This window comes from Somniosus microcephalus, chromosome 23 (genome assembly GCF_052327205.1).
Source record: "Somniosus microcephalus isolate GS21.2 chromosome 23, FLI_Smic_1.0, whole genome shotgun sequence".
In the NCBI taxonomy this organism is placed as follows: Eukaryota; Metazoa; Chordata; class Chondrichthyes; order Squaliformes; family Somniosidae; genus Somniosus; species Somniosus microcephalus.
In genome coordinates this window covers 16,509,623-16,528,083 of record NC_141009.1, presented here as the reverse complement: position 1 = coordinate 16,528,083, position 18,461 = coordinate 16,509,623, and the positions used below count along the sequence as shown (strand labels likewise).

General features: G+C 45.7%; 1 protein-coding gene across 2 annotated transcripts; it reads right to left on the bottom strand.

The window, feature by feature from the left end:
* Nucleotides 1-751: 751 nt before the first annotated feature.
* On the bottom strand, nucleotides 752-17,713 carry cdk9 (cyclin-dependent kinase 9 (CDC2-related kinase)). Of its 2 annotated transcripts, none has more exons than XM_085965486.1 (7): nucleotides 17,570-17,713; nucleotides 10,658-10,739; nucleotides 9,790-9,880; nucleotides 8,858-9,024; nucleotides 8,092-8,263; nucleotides 5,288-5,436; nucleotides 752-3,959 (listed from the first exon to the last, which is right to left on the bottom strand). In XM_085965486.1, exons 1-7 carry the CDS (start codon nucleotides 17,671-17,673, stop codon nucleotides 3,594-3,596), a joined length of 1,131 nt encoding a protein of 376 aa, XP_085821612.1. In that variant the 5' UTR covers nucleotides 17,674-17,713; the 3' UTR covers nucleotides 752-3,593. The 2 variants fall into 2 exon arrangements, with proteins under 2 accessions (XP_085821612.1, XP_085821611.1); XM_085965485.1 differs by having other exon boundaries at nucleotides 17,531-17,711.
* Nucleotides 17,714-18,461: the final 748 nt, after the last annotated feature.

Genomic DNA, 18,461 nt, shown 5'->3' with positions numbered 1-18,461 from the left:
AGCAAGAATGAGCACTTTCAGGAGAGGAGGGAGAAAATTAAAATGTGATCAAAAAGTATATATTTTTGGTCAGATGTGTGGACGTACTTGGGTGGGGTACAAGTGAAAGCAAGCAGTCAACATCTAGACACAAAAGGCATCAAGGGGTATGGGGAGAGAGCAGGAATATGGCATTGAGATAGAGGATCAGCCATGATCATATTGAATGGAGGAGCAGGCCCGAAGGGCCGAATGGCCTACTCCTGCTCCTATTTTTCTATGTAACATGGATTCGGGGGTTGGGGGTGCAGGGAGATCCTGCCAGACCAGTTTCCATGACAATTTTTGAGGAAGTGACAGCCTTAATTGATTGTGGAACGTCCTACATGATGTATCTCGACTTCCAAGAGATATCTGACACATGAAAGAAGAACTTGCATTTATATACACGCCTTTCACGACCCAAGGATGTCCCAAAGCGCTTTACAACATAATAGGCTATTAGTTAAACTCAAAGCTGTGGGGATTTAGGGTAAATCTTGGGACTGGATAAGAAATTGGCTGACGAGTAGAAAGCAATGTGTACTTTAGAGAACCTATGCTGGGATGGGAGAGCTTTGAACAGGAAAACAAAGTCAATAGATTAAAAAAAACACCAAAATAGATGCAAAATAAGTGGGACAGCACAGCATTGAATAAGAAGTGAAACCATCCACAATGAAACAGATATTGGAACCTGTAGGATATAAATAAAGGGAGCAGAGAAGCAGGATTGTTTTAGAACAGTTTATTTAAAAACCTGGAACAAGGTAGAATTCATATACAACACTGATGTGCTTTATTACAAACTTGCTAAACATTTTGCATACGCTCTAATCTTGCATTATACAATGTAACAGAATCTTTACACTGAAATTGTTTGTACTGAAGAAACTGCACATTAACTGCACTTCCTAAGCCTCCAAGGGGCCAAACCTTAATTAACATTCGAGCCCTGGAATGTAAAGTACATCCAGAGGCAAAGTACCGGCAGTACCAACGATAACCACAAACTATTTTATTCTGCCAATGGGCAAGCTGTTAATCTCCTGATATTAAAGAAAGTCTGGATCAAATTAATAAAATTGCAAAAAAGGGATTCTTTTGAGCAACTGCAAGTTCTCTTCTGTTACAGGCCCGCCAACATCACTGGTCTCTGAATCCACCTGGCAGCAGAAATGGGGACCAATTCAAAAGCAGTTCTGTGATTACATAAATTAGGTAAAGTCTCCCCTTCTCAGTCTAGAGTATGCAATACTTTTGGTCAGACACTACGAAGAACAATCTGCCAACTGGTGCACTTTAACAAGAGGGAGAGTCTTTTGATCACCACTCTGTGCACAGTTTTGGTCTCCTTATCTGAGGAAGGACGCACTTGCCTTAGAGGTGGTGCAGTGAAGGTTCACTAGATTGATCCTGGGATGAGAGGGTTGTCCACGAGGAGAGATCGAGCAGATTGGGCCTATATTCCCTGGAGTTTAGAAGAATGAGAGGTGATCTCATTGAAACATAAGATTCTGAGGGGGGGTTGACAGGGTAGATGCCGAGAGGTTGCTTTCCCTGGCTGGAGAGTCCAGAACTCGGGACTGAGAAGAGGAGGAATTTCTTCACTCAGAGGGTGGTGAATCTTTGAAATTCTCTACCCCAGAGGGCTGTGGATGCTGAGTCGTTGAGTATATTCAAGGCTGAGATCGATAGATTTTTGGACTCTAGGGAAATCAAGGGATATGGGGATCGTGCGGGAAAGTGGAGTTGAGGTCGAAGATCAGCCATAATCTTATTGAATGGTGGAGCAGGCTCAGGGGACCATATGGCCTACTCCTGCTCCTAATTCTTATGTTCTTATGACCCAACAAGATAGGCATGGTTGTACCATTGGGGGAAGGGGAAGAAAGAGAAGGGTCCGCACTTCAAAAAATGTTGAGGTTGAAATTAAGCATGCAGCTTGAAGGAACAAACTTATTCTACTCACTTCACCTCAATCCAGCTGTAGACAGGCACTCGAATGGACTTATCTCTGGTGGACAGACTATCAGTGAAAAGGCAACATTAGAACAGGAATCAGAAATCCATCATCACAAATGGAATTTATCACAAAATGCCATATACTACAAACCTGTCTGAAGTATCAACTGACCTGCGAGAAACACATCTCACTTTATTTAAAAAATATATTTTTAAAAACCCTTCAGCAATTGTACAGCGTGACCCTGTTGACAGTATCAATGCCTTAAAGGGAAGCAAACTTCTGGCAATATTTTGAGCTTTAGGGAAACACAGCCATGACCCCCATCAAGATGCTCTCACTGAAATGATGCAGTGGTGCTTCAACATGGTAGACGTGTTTATAAATGAACAGTTTTCAAACACTTTCTCGTAAAGACATACACTTCTAAAATGCAACTGTCTCAGCATCCAAAGATCTGAGTGCCCGATCCTTAGTAAATTTTAAAAAAATTAAATGAATATAAATCACTCTTCCCCGCCTGCCTCCAAGACCTCCTTGTCTCATAACTGGTACGGGAGGCAAGCTACTCATAGGCTACTGCCAGAGTCGCTCTATAAACCACCTATATCTGTATAAACCACCTATCAATGTCGCTCTATAAACCACCTATCTGTATAAACCACCTATCAACGTCGCTCTATAAACCACCTATCAACGTCGCTCTATAAACCACCTATCAATGTCGCTCTATAAACCACCTATCAATGTCGCTCTATAAACCACCTATCAATGTCGCTCTATAAACCACCTATCAATGTCGCTCTATAAACCACCTATCAATGTCGCTCTATAAACCACCTATCAATGTCGCTCTATAAACCACCTATCAATGTCGCTCTATAAACCACCTATCAATGTCGCTCTATAAACCACCTATCAATGTCGCTCTATAAACCACCTATCAATGTCGCTCTATAAACCACCTATCAATGTCGCTCTATAAACCACCTATCAATGTCGCTCTATAAACCACCTATCAATGTCGCTCTATAAACCACCTATCAATGTCGCTCTATAAACCACCTATCAATGTCGCTCTATAAACCACCTATTAGGGTAATCTGTGCTTGATTTTTCCCTCCCATCCCTGTGGGGCAGTGTCAGGTCTCAACAGACAAGCAACTCGCTGCATGGAGGAAATCAAGGGACAGACCCGTACCCTAACACCCCACAGTATGACCATGCACTGTGTCACCCATATTGCCCAGGTACTAACGCAAAGATAGTTCAACAATCAGCCCATGGAATGATTGTGGACTACGAACAAAGAACTCGAGAACAATTCTAAACTTATGCTCAACACTACAGCATCGCTGGGAAAAAACAGAAATTAATCTAAGGCTCCGCATTAGAACCTAAAAATGTCACTTCTGGACCCTCAGTTCAGTTTTTGGTTCTGAAGAGACGCACCTCTGCCAAAGTATCAACACCCAATCAGTAATAGGCACAATTAATGTGTAAACTGTTCAATAGTTTTCAATCATAAGACCTCAAATATGGCACCATCCATATAAATAAATAACCTGTCCCTGGCAACTCTTCGATCCATTAACTTCGTTAAACACATTCAGAACACTCGATCAAACTCTGTCTGGTTGGCGGCAGCAGGATTCTTGTTCTGATTGGCCGATTGCTGAGGCATGTGACTACCTCGCCTCCTGGGAGGGGCCAAGTATTCGAACATCGACTGGTTGTGCGTCGAGAGCATGTTTTTGAGGTCAGAAGGCATGGGGTCAGTCCAGAAGAAATCGTGGTTAAGTGCATCATCGCTGTCAATCCTCTGGGTAGGGTCGAGGACAAGCAGCTTGTCAATGAGGTCCAGTGCGTAAGGGTCCTTCACATAGGCCTTCAGCCGGTCTTTGACCTTTCGCTTCTGACCTTTGGGTAATTCCAGCTTTTGGTAGAGTTCATACTTTTCAACATTAGGCCAAACCTGAAACCAAGCACAAGTTTAATCGTCACTAAAATACAAGGTTTGCTTTTGTCAATATCTTTATCATTGACATCTTATAAGAGACTGTGTAGAATGCTGCATAGGATAGAATTACAGCCATGGGTTTGCCATTTTTGCACAGAAATGGGTAGAATCATGGAAAGTGATCCCCAAACCACCAGTAAAAATCCCAGAAAGCCATGTTATAAAAATATGGAACATGATGTATTCAACATAAACAAAGGGCCTTGGATAACACATTAAACTAACAAATGTTGGAAATCTGAAATTAAAAATGGAAAATACTGAAACTGCTTGATTTAATATACAAGGCAAGTTATTCTCCCTGTGATTGATCATCACATTGTTGCTACACTTACCACATGGCATGTCTCAAATTACTCGTACTGTATCCCAAATGTTATTTTCTCCTCTGCCAAAACGGCTCACTACTCTAAGATCATCCTGGAATGCAAAGATAACCCCCAGCATCTCTTCTCCCCACCATCAACAATCTCCTTAAACCCCTTTCTCTGCTCCCATCACCTGCACCCCAAACACGTGCGAGGAGCTCATTGACTTCTTTGTCACCAAGATTGAGACCACCTGTTCAGCTGCCTCTGCCATATCCCCCTCTTTCCATTGCCCACCAAGTCAAACTTCCTCAAGCCTGAGCCCTAAACTCACATCTTTAACTAGTTTCTCTCCTCATGTCCTCAGAGCTCATTTGTCCATTAGACCCATTTCCTGGTCTTTCGAATCTATTCTCACTAAACTGTTGACCACCCAACTTCCCTTCCTGGACATGCTAGCTGATAGGGAATGCTACCCTCTCCTCAGGTACTGTCCCCGCCATCATCACCACACTCAACAAAAAAAACACCCACCCACGACCTCTCTGTCCTGTCATCTCCAACCTCCCTTTCCTCTACAAAGTCCTTAAACATGTTGTCACCTCCCAAATCTGTGCCCATCTTTCCCACAACTTCATGTTTGAAACTCTCCATCTGGTTTCCATCCCTGCCACAGCACTGAAACAGCGCCAATCAAAGTCACAAATGACATCCTCTGTGTCTGCACTGCACTATCCCTCCTCATCCTTCGTAACTTCTCCGCAGCCGTGGGACATTTTTCTACATAAAAGGCGCTATCTAAATGCAAATTGTTGCGACAGTCAGCAGCAACGGTCCACAGCACCGACTGTGGGTCACTCAATACATTTACAGTTGTATCACATCTGGGAACTTACTATTGAACTTAACCATTACTATTCATAGAACGGTTAAGCACCACTATTCGCTTGTCAGAAAAGAACTAGCTGGCCTTACCTCTGCTGTGATGGAGCCACAGAGCTGACTGATCAGTGTTAACTGATGTTGTTCTGTGTTGCCCTGCATTATTGGACTTCGAGTCCACATCTCAGCCATGATGCACCCAGCTCCCCACAGATCTATGGGTGGTCCATAATCTCGCTCACCTGTGTTGGGGGGAAAAAGGTAAATAACATTTCTAATGAAGAAGCAGAGGGTGACTTGCAGGACTGTTGTACTCCCCAGTTCTCTACCCTCCACTCAAAGGTGATGAGGTACGACCCCAAGCGCACAGGTAGCCTTCCAGTACCTCACCCAGGGGGTATTTTTCACATGCAAACCTGCACAGTGAATGTCAGCAGACCAATTGACCACATGGACATCAAAGCTCAGCCCAATTCTGTCCCCCTCCAACATACAGACACGGGCACTTCTCACCGGGATCATTAGATAGTCCTCTGGCTCACCTTTCCCTTCCTGTGACTGGGGACACTGAAGCCAAATATTCCTCCACCTGGCTTAGATTGGCTAATCGAGCACAGATCAGGGTTGGGACTGAGATGTTCCAGGAGTGTCTCAGTTCCATCCAGTCTGTGCGGCTTAATACCACATCATGCGGCATTCCATCATAGTAAATGCAGCTAAGCAATCCGTAACAAAGTTAGCAGAGAATACGTTATGCAGAAGCTGGAAGGATTACAGGAAACTCTCTTTTAACCGGCACCTAAATAACCGGAAATCTCTGTTAACCGGCAAAATTCAGGAGTAGGTTCAGGTAAGTTTTACTTCATATTAGTGGCAGTTCCTGGATCTGTGGCTGTGTAACTGGGGTTCGTGCACTTGTTGCTAAGCAACAGGGAAGCCTGGATTTGTTGCTGTGTACGGAGCTCTCGTACCTTTTAAACTATACCTCTGTAATCCGGACTTTTTGATAAACCGGCACCACGCCGGTCCCATTGGTGCCGGATAAAAAAAGAGTTTCCTGTATATATCCTCTTAGTTCATGAATCAGGTCAGATACACCCTGGAATATCCAGGGAATTAAAAGAGCAACTAGCACCAGCGGCACTGTGTCCCAGCAAAGAGCCAATCCGTCCAGGAAAGAGAAAACTGGTGAGAAAAGATGAAAAATTCCCACGTGATACAGACCTCTCTTGGCCACAAGATGCGTGTACACCTTCAGATTCTGCACCACAATCAGTGATAGCACCTCACAAAAGCCCGAAATATTCAGCTCAACTACCATACATTTATGTCCTTTAAAGTACAGAATGGCTGGCACCGATCCTAAACAGCCGGTCATGGAAAGGTATTTAACCTTGTTTATTGGGCCAGGATCAGGGAGAGCCACATTACAGTACATACAAGTGACACACTTCAACACAATTCTTCTTATTGCATTTGATTCTAAACAAAGATTTATTCAACTTTTATCACGATGGTGATGCTCCTTTCGGCAGTTATTTGGGGTGGGAAGAGGGAATTAATTCTTTTATTTATTCAGAACCCGAGGAGAAAAGTTAATGCCCCACCAAGATTGAAAAGATTCAATGGCAAGTTTTTTATTTTATTCGTTCATGGGATGTGGGCGTCGCTGGCAAGGCCAGCATTTATTGCCCATCCCTAATTGCCCTTGAGAAGGTGGTGGAGAGCCGCCATTTCAGAGGGCAGTTAAGAGTCAACCACATTGCTGTGGGTCTGGAGTCACATATAGGCCAGACCGGGTAAGGACGGCAGATTTCCTTCCCTAAAGGACATTAAGTGAACCAGATAGGTTTTTACGACAATCCGGTAGTTTCATGGTCACCATTGCCGACACTAGCTTTTTATTCCAGATTTTTTTTTGAATGAACTGTATTTAAATTCTCCCAGCTGCCGTGGTGGGATTTGAATTCACTTCTCTGGATCATTAGTCCAGGCCTCTGGATTACTAGGCCAGTGACATTACCACTATGCTACCATACCCGCGAGTTAAGTCAGCTACAAGTGACTAGATGACACCAAAGTATAGGTTGTAGGAGGAAGAGAACCTGGGAGGTGTGGGGTTCCACAGCAATTATCCCACCCCCCACCACACCAATGTTCCCTTCAAGTTGCGCAGCGCTCTGGAGCTCCTGCACAGCCAGTTCACCTGCTTTTAAATGGGGGAAAACCACACATGCGGGGTATTTTGAATGGACCGCGCAGCCAAAAGAAATTAAAGGGAACACTGCCCCTGCCCCCCACCTCCCTCCTCCAATATTCACCCAGTAATAGTGTAGTGGTAATCACTGGGCTAGTAATCCAGAGGCCTGGACTAATGATCCGGAGACGAGAGTTCAAATCCCACCACGGCAGCTGGGGAATTTAAATTCAGTTAATTAAATAAATCTGGAATAAAAAGCTAGTGTCAGTAATGGTGACAATGAAACTATCGGATTGTTGTAAAAACCCATCTGGTTCACTGATGACCCTTTAGGCAAGGAAATCTGCCGTCCTTACCCGGTCTGGCCTATATGTGACTCCAGACCCGCAGCAATGTGGTTGACTCTTAACGGCCCTCTGATAATGCCCTAGCAAGCCACTCAGTTGTAACAAACCACTACGAAAGAAAATAATAAGACCTTCACCACACGGACTGCAGCGGTTCAAGGCAGCGGCTCACTACCACCTTCTCGAGGGCAATTAGGGATGGGCAATAAATGCTGGCCTTGCCAGCGATGCCCACATCCCATAAAAAACGAATAATAAAAAAAAGTAAACACTGAGGGCGCATGAGGGCACTATCACCACTGGTATATCTACCCAAGCTAGTCACGTACAGTAGTTTGGGGCACACCCACCTAGCAGGAGCTCCGGTGGCCGGTACCACAGGGTCACTACCCTGTTGGTATAGCGATTCGGCTGGCTATTCTTGGCCAGACTAAATGCTCGAGCTAGGCCAAAGTCAGCCAGTTTCAACACCCCATCCCGAGTGATCAGGACGTTGGCCGCTTTCATATCTCGATGCAAGATCTGGAGAAAAAAAAAAGCAAACACAGCGTAAAGCATATGGGACCAGGGTAGTTTACACTAGTATTTATTTCTCCAAAGACAAGATCATGAGTTGGAATTACTTGGCAGTTAGCCGAGGCCCATGTTTAAAATGCCGAGCCCTTCGCAGCTCAATAATATGTTACACAACTTGCCTGTTAAAGACAGAAAGACTTGTATTCACCCAATATCTTTACGATGTGTTAAGAACTTTAATTACTTTGAAGTGCAGTATCACAAACAAATGTGGGAGTCACTTTGCACACAAGATGAATGAAAGACTTACACTTATATAGCATCTTTCACAATCTCAGGCCAAGGTGCTTTACAGCCAACAAAGTACAGACCACGTAATCTATTTTGTCAGTATTAGAAGAGACAACCCCATCTTGAAATAATTCACGTTTCCTTTTAATTACAAAGATGCAGGTAAAGCAGCACAATGCATTTTCCTTTAGTGGTCAGCTAACCATGCAGCTATGACCAAGACGCCAGGCTCAGCTCTGACAGCAACCCATCAAACTGGGCAAAGGCAAATCAAACCGACCTAGCTCACCCCATTTCACTGCTTCCCACCTTGTTCCGATGGATGTAGTAGAGCCCGTTCAGCAACATCTGCATCACCTTCTTGATTTCTGCCAATGTGAACTTCACGTTGGCGTTGCTGAGCAGTCCAGCAAGGTCGTGCTCACAGAAGTCAAATACTAGGAAGATGCTGCCCTTGTAGCGGTTATACTGTGTGGCTGCAGGGATTAAACAAAAATCATCCATCACTGCCCTCTTTAACTATCACTATCCCAGGTACAACCCCACCCCCCGTTAGAACTGAAACAACAGTAACTGAGAGCCAAGCAGGGAGACGAGGGATGGAGCAATTTCAATTTGAGAGAGAAAACCGCAGCTTCTGTGGGATCTTCCTCACCTAGCACTTCACCTGCCATTAGTTCAGGCCACAGGTTGGAATGGGAAGCACGTTCCCAAGCCAGTAAGGTGTTTGGCCCATTTGTATTTTTTTTTATATGAACGGTGAAAAAAATAAAATCAGCCAGCGTTCATGCTTGCTTATCCACTGGGAAAATACATGGCTGTGGACTTCAGGTGAAGACCAAATCTCTTTGGACACAGTACTACCCATTTCTGAATAGCCCGTCAGCACGCACTGTCCAGGTTCCTATGCGAAGCTTGGCTAGTTGGATTGGGGAAGGAGTTGCTGTACTCTTAAGGCAGACTTGGAGACATGTAGAGCCTTTATTTACTGATGCAAGGGTTATTGCGGCGTACTTCCCTCGCCAATGCACGGTCCCACCAGGCCAGCCCACTGCACACACGGGATGTACAGACGGGATGTGGATATACTGTACGAACCCTGCACAATGGTAGTTATCTGCTGTGGACAAGCTTCAGCTAACTGCAACAGGAAGTCCAGGGCATTTGACCGGTGATGCCATGAAGACAGGCGCCCACTAAAGGCATTATACGCAATCATTTGCATTGAGGTGTGAACTCACCTTTAGTGCGGCAGATCTCAATAAGGTTCACCACGTTTTCATGCTTCAGTAGTTGCAGGATCTTTATCTCTCTCAGGGCCGTGATGGGAAACTAGCAGAAACATTTGTTAAATAATTATTTGCACCACAATTCTGAGTATAAACACTTCTTTAACTTAATAGAGCTCCTAACAAAATTATTATACCACAAAATGTTAAAAATTTGCTGCCAAGGAACAGGAGAAAGCAGATTTATGGAGGAGGATAGGATTTCCATCTCACCTGAACCATCAAACGCAACACTTAGGAGAGGCCAGGTGCCAATAGAGTACAGTAAAGAAAAAGCAATCACGGGAAGAGAATAGCTCAAACATTGTAAATAAAAACAGAAGAATATTTGATTCATTATAATAAAGATCACTATGGTGGGGATGTGCCAAATAGATTAATTGGTAAAGGACTGCCTGCTGCTGTACTGAGCCACACAGAACAGTAGGGTCCCAGGTTCGATGCTTGGTCCATCAGAAGGGGTTGGAAGTGGAGTTGAGTGCGGGACTTGGAAGCAACTCTCAAGTTAATGCTTGGAATTTTGACTCTCGGCAAAAGACTACTGAGCAACGCTGGCCGGACTCTCGCACATGAACGGCCATTTGGCGGAGGTACAAGAGGGAGGCCAGTGCCCATGAACCATAGCCTGCGGAGAGAAAGGCTAGTTTTCTGAAAGGAAGCTATTTAAGAAACGGCCAATTACTCTTTTAAACCACAGGATTCAGTATACAGAAATAACACCATTGTTACTCAGTCTATCAGTAGGGATCCAGAGGAGACAAAATTAACTTTAATATCCAGGCTGATTAAACAGCACAATAGCCAGCAGGACAGCACATACCCCTTCCTTTTCATTTTCCATCAGGACTTTCTTCAAAGCCACTTTTTTGCCGGTCTGTCGATGACGAGCTTTAAATACCTCCCTGTAAAACAATCACAGCATCTTCAGTCTAGAAGTTCCAGTGGCCAACAGATTTTCCCAGACATATAACCCCATTTCATAGTAAGGGAAACAGGTCCGAAACAGTTACAACAATTTTGTAAAAGGATTCCAATAGTCAACATTTTTGTATACTTGTAGTTCTTTATATTGAATATAAGCAGCGCTTCATTGTAAAACTGGCAAGTGCTTCAGCATCACAGAACATAAAATGCTGCCTCCCGCTATTCCTAACCCGCTTCATGCCCTCAAGTTATGATTTCTTGAAGTTTCACCATATTTAAGCATGTGTTTATCTGCACTGGAGACATTGGGCCGAAATTTGCGGTCGGAGGCGTACCTCTGGAATACACCGCCAATCTGAGAAAAAATCCGGACCTATCTGCTAGCTCCCGGGATTTGGAGTCTTTGGGTGCTAGGTCTGCAGGCGTACGCCTGCGTAAAGGCCCAGGGATCCCAGGGACGCAGGCGGTTCGGAAGCGTCCCTGAGATCATGTGGGCTAGGTCCTCCAATCAGAAAGAGGATTCCTATTATGCTTACGGGGATTCCATTTACGAACAGAATCCCCATAAGCATGAGGAATCCCCAAATAAATAAATAATTTACACAACTGAAATAAAAATAAATGTTCCCATTTTCAAAATTAATTAAAAGACCCTTTAATGAAGCATTTACAATTAAAATTTAACTTTTTGAAAAATAATTTTAAACATTTTAATCCGGGCCAAAATTTACATAAACTAATTTTAAGTGCTTGTGTATGTTTGATTTTTTTAAATTTTATTTTAACATTTATATTAACCCTTATGCTGGTAAAAGCAGGCCCTACGCTGGGGTGGGCATTTGTTGGGCAAATAGCCCAACTCTGCACCAGTGAAAGTGTTTAGGGGGTCGCAGGCGGATGATCTGTCAAGGCGAATCTTTTACAGGAAACTTTCGATTAACCGGCCCCTAAATAACCGGAACACTCTATCCACCGGCAAAATTCAGGAGTCGGTTCAGGTAACTTTTATTACTTTTTTTACTCCATTTGTTGCTGTGCAAGGGTGTAGCTGAAGCTGTTGCTAAGCTACAGAGATGCTTGCAACTTGTGCCGATTGTTTTGAAGCTGTTGGCAACAGGGTTTGTTGCTTTATACGGAGCTCTGAGCTCCGTATCTTTTACTATAGCGTTCGGTTATCCGGAATTGTTGATGAACCGGCACCACGTTGGTCCCGTCCGTGCTGGATACCAGAAAGTTTCCTGTACAAAGCTTACGACGGCGTACACACACGGCGACCACGATTTCAGGGCCATTGTATCTGAGCTAGCTGATTAAATTAGGAATTTGCACATCGCGGGCTTGTTGCATCCTCAGAACATCCCAAAGCATTTCACAATGAAATACTTTTTGAAGTGCAATCACTGTTTAATGGGCAAATACGGCCAATTCTGTGCACAGTGAAGAACTACAAACAGCAAATGAGATGAGCCAGGTAAACTATTTTTTATTGGTGTTGGTTGAGGGAAGTGTGTTGGCAAGGGTGCTAGAACTCCCTGCTCGTCTTTGAACAGTACCACGGGATCTTTTACATCCCCTTCAACAATCAGATCGGGCTTCAGTTTAGCAATCAAACACATTTTAAGAAAGTATCAGGCTCTCCCAAGCCAGTCAATCAGAGCAATTTGCCTCCAACTATGTCACATCCATAACAAAACAACTTGCATTTACATAGCACCTTTAATGTAGTAAAACATCCCACGGCGCTTCACGTTAAACAAAATTTGACACACCGAGCCACATAGTCGGGCAGATGACCAAAAGCTTGGCCAAAGAGGTAGGTTTTAAGGAGCATCGGGAGGTAGAGGGGTTTAGGGAGGGCATTCCAGAGTATACAAAGAGCAGTGGTCCCAATATCAACCCCTGGGGGGACACCACTGTAAACTTCCCTCCAGCCTGAAAAACAACCATTCACCACTACTCTCTAGTGGGAAGGGGGAACAAGACTCAACCAAAGGCTCAGGATTCAGGGGCTGCTCAGCCCCCCGCAAGCCACTATGGGTGTCATCTATTCTGCTAGATGGAAATATCCACATAACCCAGACAACATCTTGGATTAATATGGCAACTTTAACATAGTAAAACATACCAAGGCGTTTCACAGGAGCGTTATCAACAAAATGACACCGAGCCACATAGAATGGTTACAGCACAGGAGGTCGCCATTCGGCCCGTCGAGCCTGTGCCGGCTCTCTGCAAGAGCACTTCAGCTTGTCCCACTCCCCCTGCCCTTTTCCCGTAGCCCTGCAACATTTTTTCCTTCAGGAATATTACAGTGCTGGAGAGAGAGGATGTCCTGGAGGGGTCAAGGACAGAATCTATTTGGTTAGAGTTCAGAAACAATAGCGGTGCCATTACACTACTAGGTGTATTCTATAGGCCACCTACTAGTGGAAAGGATATAGAGGAGCAAATTTGCAGGGAAATTACAGAGAGGTGCAAGAACTATAGAGTAGCGATAATGGGGGACTTCAATTATCCTAATATAGATGGGGATAGTAATAGTGTAAAGGGCAGAGAGGAGGAAGAATTTCTGAAGTGTGTTCAGGAGAACTTTTTTGATCAGTACGTTTCCAGCCCAACAAGGAAGGAGGCATTGCTGGATCTGATTCTGGGGAATGAGGTGGGTCAGGTGGAGCAAGTTTCAATAGGGAAACATTTAGGGAGCAGTGATCACAGTATCATAAGGTTTAGGTTAGCTATGGAAAAGGACAAAGAGCAATCTAGAGTCAAAATACTTAATTGAAGGAGGGCCAATTTCAGTGGGTTGAAAATGGGTCTGGCCCGGGTAAACTGGAATCAAAGATTGTCAGGCAAAACTGTAATCGAACAATGGGCTGCCTTTAAAGAGGAGATGGTTCGGGTACAGTCAAGGTACATTCTCACAAGGAGGAAAGGTAGGGCAACCAAAGCCAGAGCTCCCTGGATGACAAAAGAGATGGAGAGTGAGATAAAGCAGAAAAAAGGGCGTATGACAGATGTCAGGTTGAGGATCTAAGTGAGAACCAGGCTGAATACAGAACGTTCAGAGGGGAAGTGAAAAAGGAAATAAGAGGGGCAAAGAGGGACTGAGAATAGATTGTTAGCTAACATAAAAGGGAATCCAAAAGTCTTCTATAGGCATATAAATAGTAAACGGGTAATAAGAGGAGGGATGGGGCCGATTAGGGACCAAAAAGGAGACCATGGAGGCAGAAGGAATGTCTGAGGTACTAAATGAGTACAGGAAACTTTGTGCTATCCGGCACCGATGGGACCGAGCTGTTGCCGTTCCCTCAAAACTGCCGGACACACCAGCGCTGATGTTGAAACATACGGAAGCTTTTGAGCTCTGTATCTGTCAACAAACCCTGTTGCTTAGCAACAGCTTCTAAACAGTCCAAGCGTCTCTGTAGCTTAGCAACAGCTTCAGCAGACCTTGCAGAACTTGACTGTTGAGGAAAAAAGCAACGAGAAGAAAAAAACCTAACGAAAACGGCTCCTGATTTTTGCCGGTGGCTCGAGCATTCTGGACAGTTAGCCTCTGGATAACACAAAGTTTCCTGTACTTTGCATTTGTCTTTACCAAGGAAGATGCTGCTGCCAAAGTCATAGTGAAAGAGGAGGTATTTGAGATATTGGACGGGATAAAAATTGGTACGAGGTACTAGAAAGGCTGGCTGTACTTAAAGTAGATAAGTCACCAGGACCAGATGGGATGCATCCTAGGATGCTGAGGGAAATAAAGGTAGAAATTGTGGAGGTACTGGCCATAATCTTCTAATCCTCCTTGGATACAGAGGTGGTGCCAGAGGACTGGGAAATTGCAAATGTTACACCATTGTTCAAAAAAGGGTGTAAGGATAAACCCAGCAACTACAGGCCAGTCAGCTTAACCTCGGTGGCGGGGAAGCTTTTAGAAACAATAATCCGGGACAAAATTAACAGTCACTTGGACAAGTGTGGATTAATTAAGGAAAGCCAGGGCAGATTTGTTAAAGGCAAATCGTGTTTTAACTAACTTGATTAAACTTTTTGATGAGGTAACAGAGAGGGTTGATGAGGGCAATGCTGTTGATGTGGTGTACATGGACTTCCAAAAGGCATTTGATAAAGTGCCACATAATAGGCTTGCCAGCAAAATTGAAGCCCATGGAATAAAAGGGACAGTGGCAGCATGGATACGAAACTGGCTACATGACAGGAAACAGAGAGTATTGGTGAATGGTTGTTTTTCGGACTGAAGGAAGGTGCACAGTGGTGTTCCCCAGGGGTCGGTACTAGGACCACTGCTTTTCTTGTCATAGATAAATGATTTGGACCTTAGGTGTACAGGGCACTATTTCAAAATTTGCAGATGACACAAATTTGGGAGTATAGTGAACAGTGAGGAGGATAGTGATAGACTTCAAGAGGACATAGACAGGCTGGTGGAATGGGCGGACGTGTGGCAGATGAAGTTTAACGCAGAAAAGTGCAAAGTGATACATTTTGGTAGGAAGAACGAGGAGTGGCAATATAAACTAGAGGGTACTCTAAAGTGGGTGCAGGAACAGAGAGATCTGGGGGTATATGTGCACATATCGTTGAAGGTGGCAGGGCAGGTTAAGAAAACAGTTAAAAAACCATACGGGATCCTGGGCTTTATAAATAGAGGCATAGAGTACAAAAGCGATGAAGTTATGATGAACCTTTATAAAACACTGGTTCGGCCACAACTGGAGCATTGTGTCCAATTCTGGGCATCGCACTTTAGGAAGGATGTGAAGGCCGTAGAGAGGGTGCAGAAAAGACTTACAAGAATGGTTCCAGGGATAAGGGACTTCAGTAGCAAGGACAGACTGGAGAAGCTGGGGTTGCTCTCCTTAGAGCAGAGAAGATTGAGAGGCGATTTGATAGAGGTGTTCAAAATCATGAGGGGTCTAGACAGAGTAGAGAGAAACTGTTCCCATTTGTGGAAGGGTCAAGAACCAGAGGACACAGATTTAAAGTGAGGCAAAAGATACATTTTTACACAGCGAGTGGTTAGGACCTGGAATGCACTGCCTGAGAGACAGGGAGGTGGAGGCAAACTCAATCGTGGCTTTCAAAAGGAAATTAGATAAGTAACTAAAGGAAAAAAAATTGCAGGGCTACAGGGAAAGTGCGGGGGAGTGGGGCTAGCTGAAGTGCTCATGCAGAGAGCCGGCATGGGCTCAATGGGCCGAATAGCCTCCTACTGTGCAGGAACCATTCTATGATTCTAGGTACTTATCCAATTCCCTTTTGAAAGCCACGATTGAAGCTGCCTCCACCACCCTCTCAGGCAGTGCATTCCAAATCATAGTCCCATAACGACACAGGCCATTTGGCCCATCGAGTCTGTGCCGGCTCTCTGTAGAGCAAGCCAGTCAGTCCCATTCCCCCGCTCTATCCCCATAGCCCTACAAGTTTATTTCCCTCAAGTGCCTATCCAGTCTCCCCTTGAAAACATTGAGTGTCTCCGCTTCCACCACATCCATCAACAGCGAATTCCAGGTTTTTCCTCACATTCCCCCCCTATATCCCTTGCCCAAAACCTTAAATGTGTCCCCTAGTCCTTGTACCATCAACTAGTAGGAACAGTCTTTCCCCATCTAGCCTATCCAAAACTGTCAAATCCTAACCACTCGCTGCGTAAAAAAGTTTTTCCTCATGTTGTCTAGAATTGATCACAATACCTCAGCCAGGGCATATTAGGGCAGATGACCAAAAACTTGGCCAAAGAGGTAGGTTTTAAGGAGTATTTTTTTTATTAGTTTATGGAATGCAGGCTTCATTGGCAAGGCCAGCAATTATTGCCCATCCCTAATTGCCCTTGAGAAGGCAGTGGTGACCGCCTTCTAGAATCGCTGCAGTCTGTGTGGTGAAGGTACTCCCACAGTGCTGTTAGTGAAGGAATTCCAGGACTTTGACCCAGCGACGATGAAGGATCGGCCATATAGAAAGAAAAAAGACTTGTATTTATATAGCGCCCTTCACGACCACCAGACGTCTCAAAGCGCTTTACAACCAATGAATTACTTTTGGAGTGCAGTCACTGTTGTAATGTGGGAAGCGCAGCAGCCAATTTGCACACAGCAAGGTCCCACAAACAGCAATGTGATAATGACCAGATAATCTGTTTTTTTGTTATGTTGGTTGAGGGATAAATATTGGCCAGGACACCAGGCAGAACTCCCCTGCTCTTCTTCAAAATAGTAGTCATGGGATCTTTTACGTCCACCTGAGAGAGCAGACGGGGCCTCGGTTTAAGGTCTCAGCCAAAAGACGGCACCTCCGACAGTACAGCACTCCCTCAGCACTGCACTGGAGTGTCAGCCTAGCTTTATGTGTTCAAGTCCCTGGAGTGTACTACCAACTGAGCCACAGCTGACACTTCTAAGTCAGGATGGCGTATGACTTGGAGGTGGTGGTGTTCTTAAAGAATCTTGAAAGGAGTGAGAGGTAGAGACAGGGGAATATTGTGGATCAAATAGACAATGTCTATAATTTTGGGGAAGAGGGGCCATTGGAAGCACTTCATGGGCTGTAAAGCGCTTTGGGCCGTCCCGAGGTCGCGGAAGGCGCTCTATAAATGCAGGAGCCCAGGCCGGGACAGGAGCCGGTCCCCTTCCCCCGAGGTCCTGGAGCTGCTCCCGGGCGGCCCACGCCCGACAGGCCGAGGCCTCAAACCCCGCGCACACAGCCCGGGGCGCCGGCCCTCTCCTCTGCTTCCCCGCCAAACCGGCCTCACCCGAAGGTGCCCTGCCCGATCTTCGCCAGCCTCTCGTACTTCAACACCTCGTCGCAGAACTGGAAATCCAGCCCTTCGCAATATTTGACCATGTCGGCGCTGAGCCGGACACTCATCCCGCCATCCGGGCACCTCGCCATCATCCACTTCCGGGAACCGCGCTGCACGCCGGGAGATTCATTTATACCCGCCGCCCACAGCGGCCCCTGGAGGCGCAGTGCTGCAGCGCAGTGAGTGCCTGATCCCCGCCGCCCACAGCGGCCCCTGGAGGCGCGGCGCGGCAGCGCAGCGGCTGCCTGAACCCCGCCGCCCACAGCGGCCCCTGGAGGCGCGGTGCTGCAGCGCAGTGAGTGCCTGATCCCCGCCGCCCACAGCGGCCCCTGGAGGCGCGGCAGCGCAGCGAGTGCCTGAACCCCGCCGCCCACAGCGGCCCCTGGAGGCGCGGTGCTGCAGCGCAGTGAGTGCCTGATCCCCGCCGCCCACAGCGGCCCCTGGAGGCGCGGCGCGGCAGTGCAGCGAGTGCCTGAACCCCGCCGCCCACAGCGGCCCCTGGAGGTGCGGTGCTGCAGCGCAGTGAGTGCCTGATCCCCGCCGCCCACAGCGGCCCCTGGCGGTTTGGTGCGGCAGCGCAGTGAGTGCCTGATCCCCGCCGCCCACAGCGGCCCCTGGAGGCGCGGCACTGCAAAGAAGAGCCAGACAGCCAGACAGAGTGAATACACACGCTGAAGATGGGCTGCTGAATTTTTAGTGTTTTTAGTGTTTAAAGTGGGGAAAAAAAAGGTTCATTTCAAGTTTAAAAAGGTTTTAAAGTTAAATTTAGTTCTAGTTAAGTTAGTTTAGTTTGTTTAGTTAAGTTTAAGTTTAGTTTAGTCTAGATTAAGTAAGGAAGGAAAAGACCACCAAAGGAAAAAAAACCAGAGGAAACTAGAAA

Bases quoted from the DNA above. Each gene is read 5' to 3' on its own strand.
- cdk9 (XM_085965485.1), bottom strand. From the start codon at position 17,673: ATGATGGCGAGGTGCCCGGATGGCGGGATGAGTGTCCGGCTCAGCGCC. The intron at 9,025-9,789 runs GTGAGTTCACAC...TAATCCCTGCAG, and splicing joins TGAGATCTGCCGCACTAAAG to CCACACAGTATAACCGCTAC. The intron at 8,264-8,857 runs GTGGGAAGCAGT...TTTTTTCTCCAG, and splicing joins ACTACATCCATCGGAACAAG to ATCTTGCATCGAGATATGAA.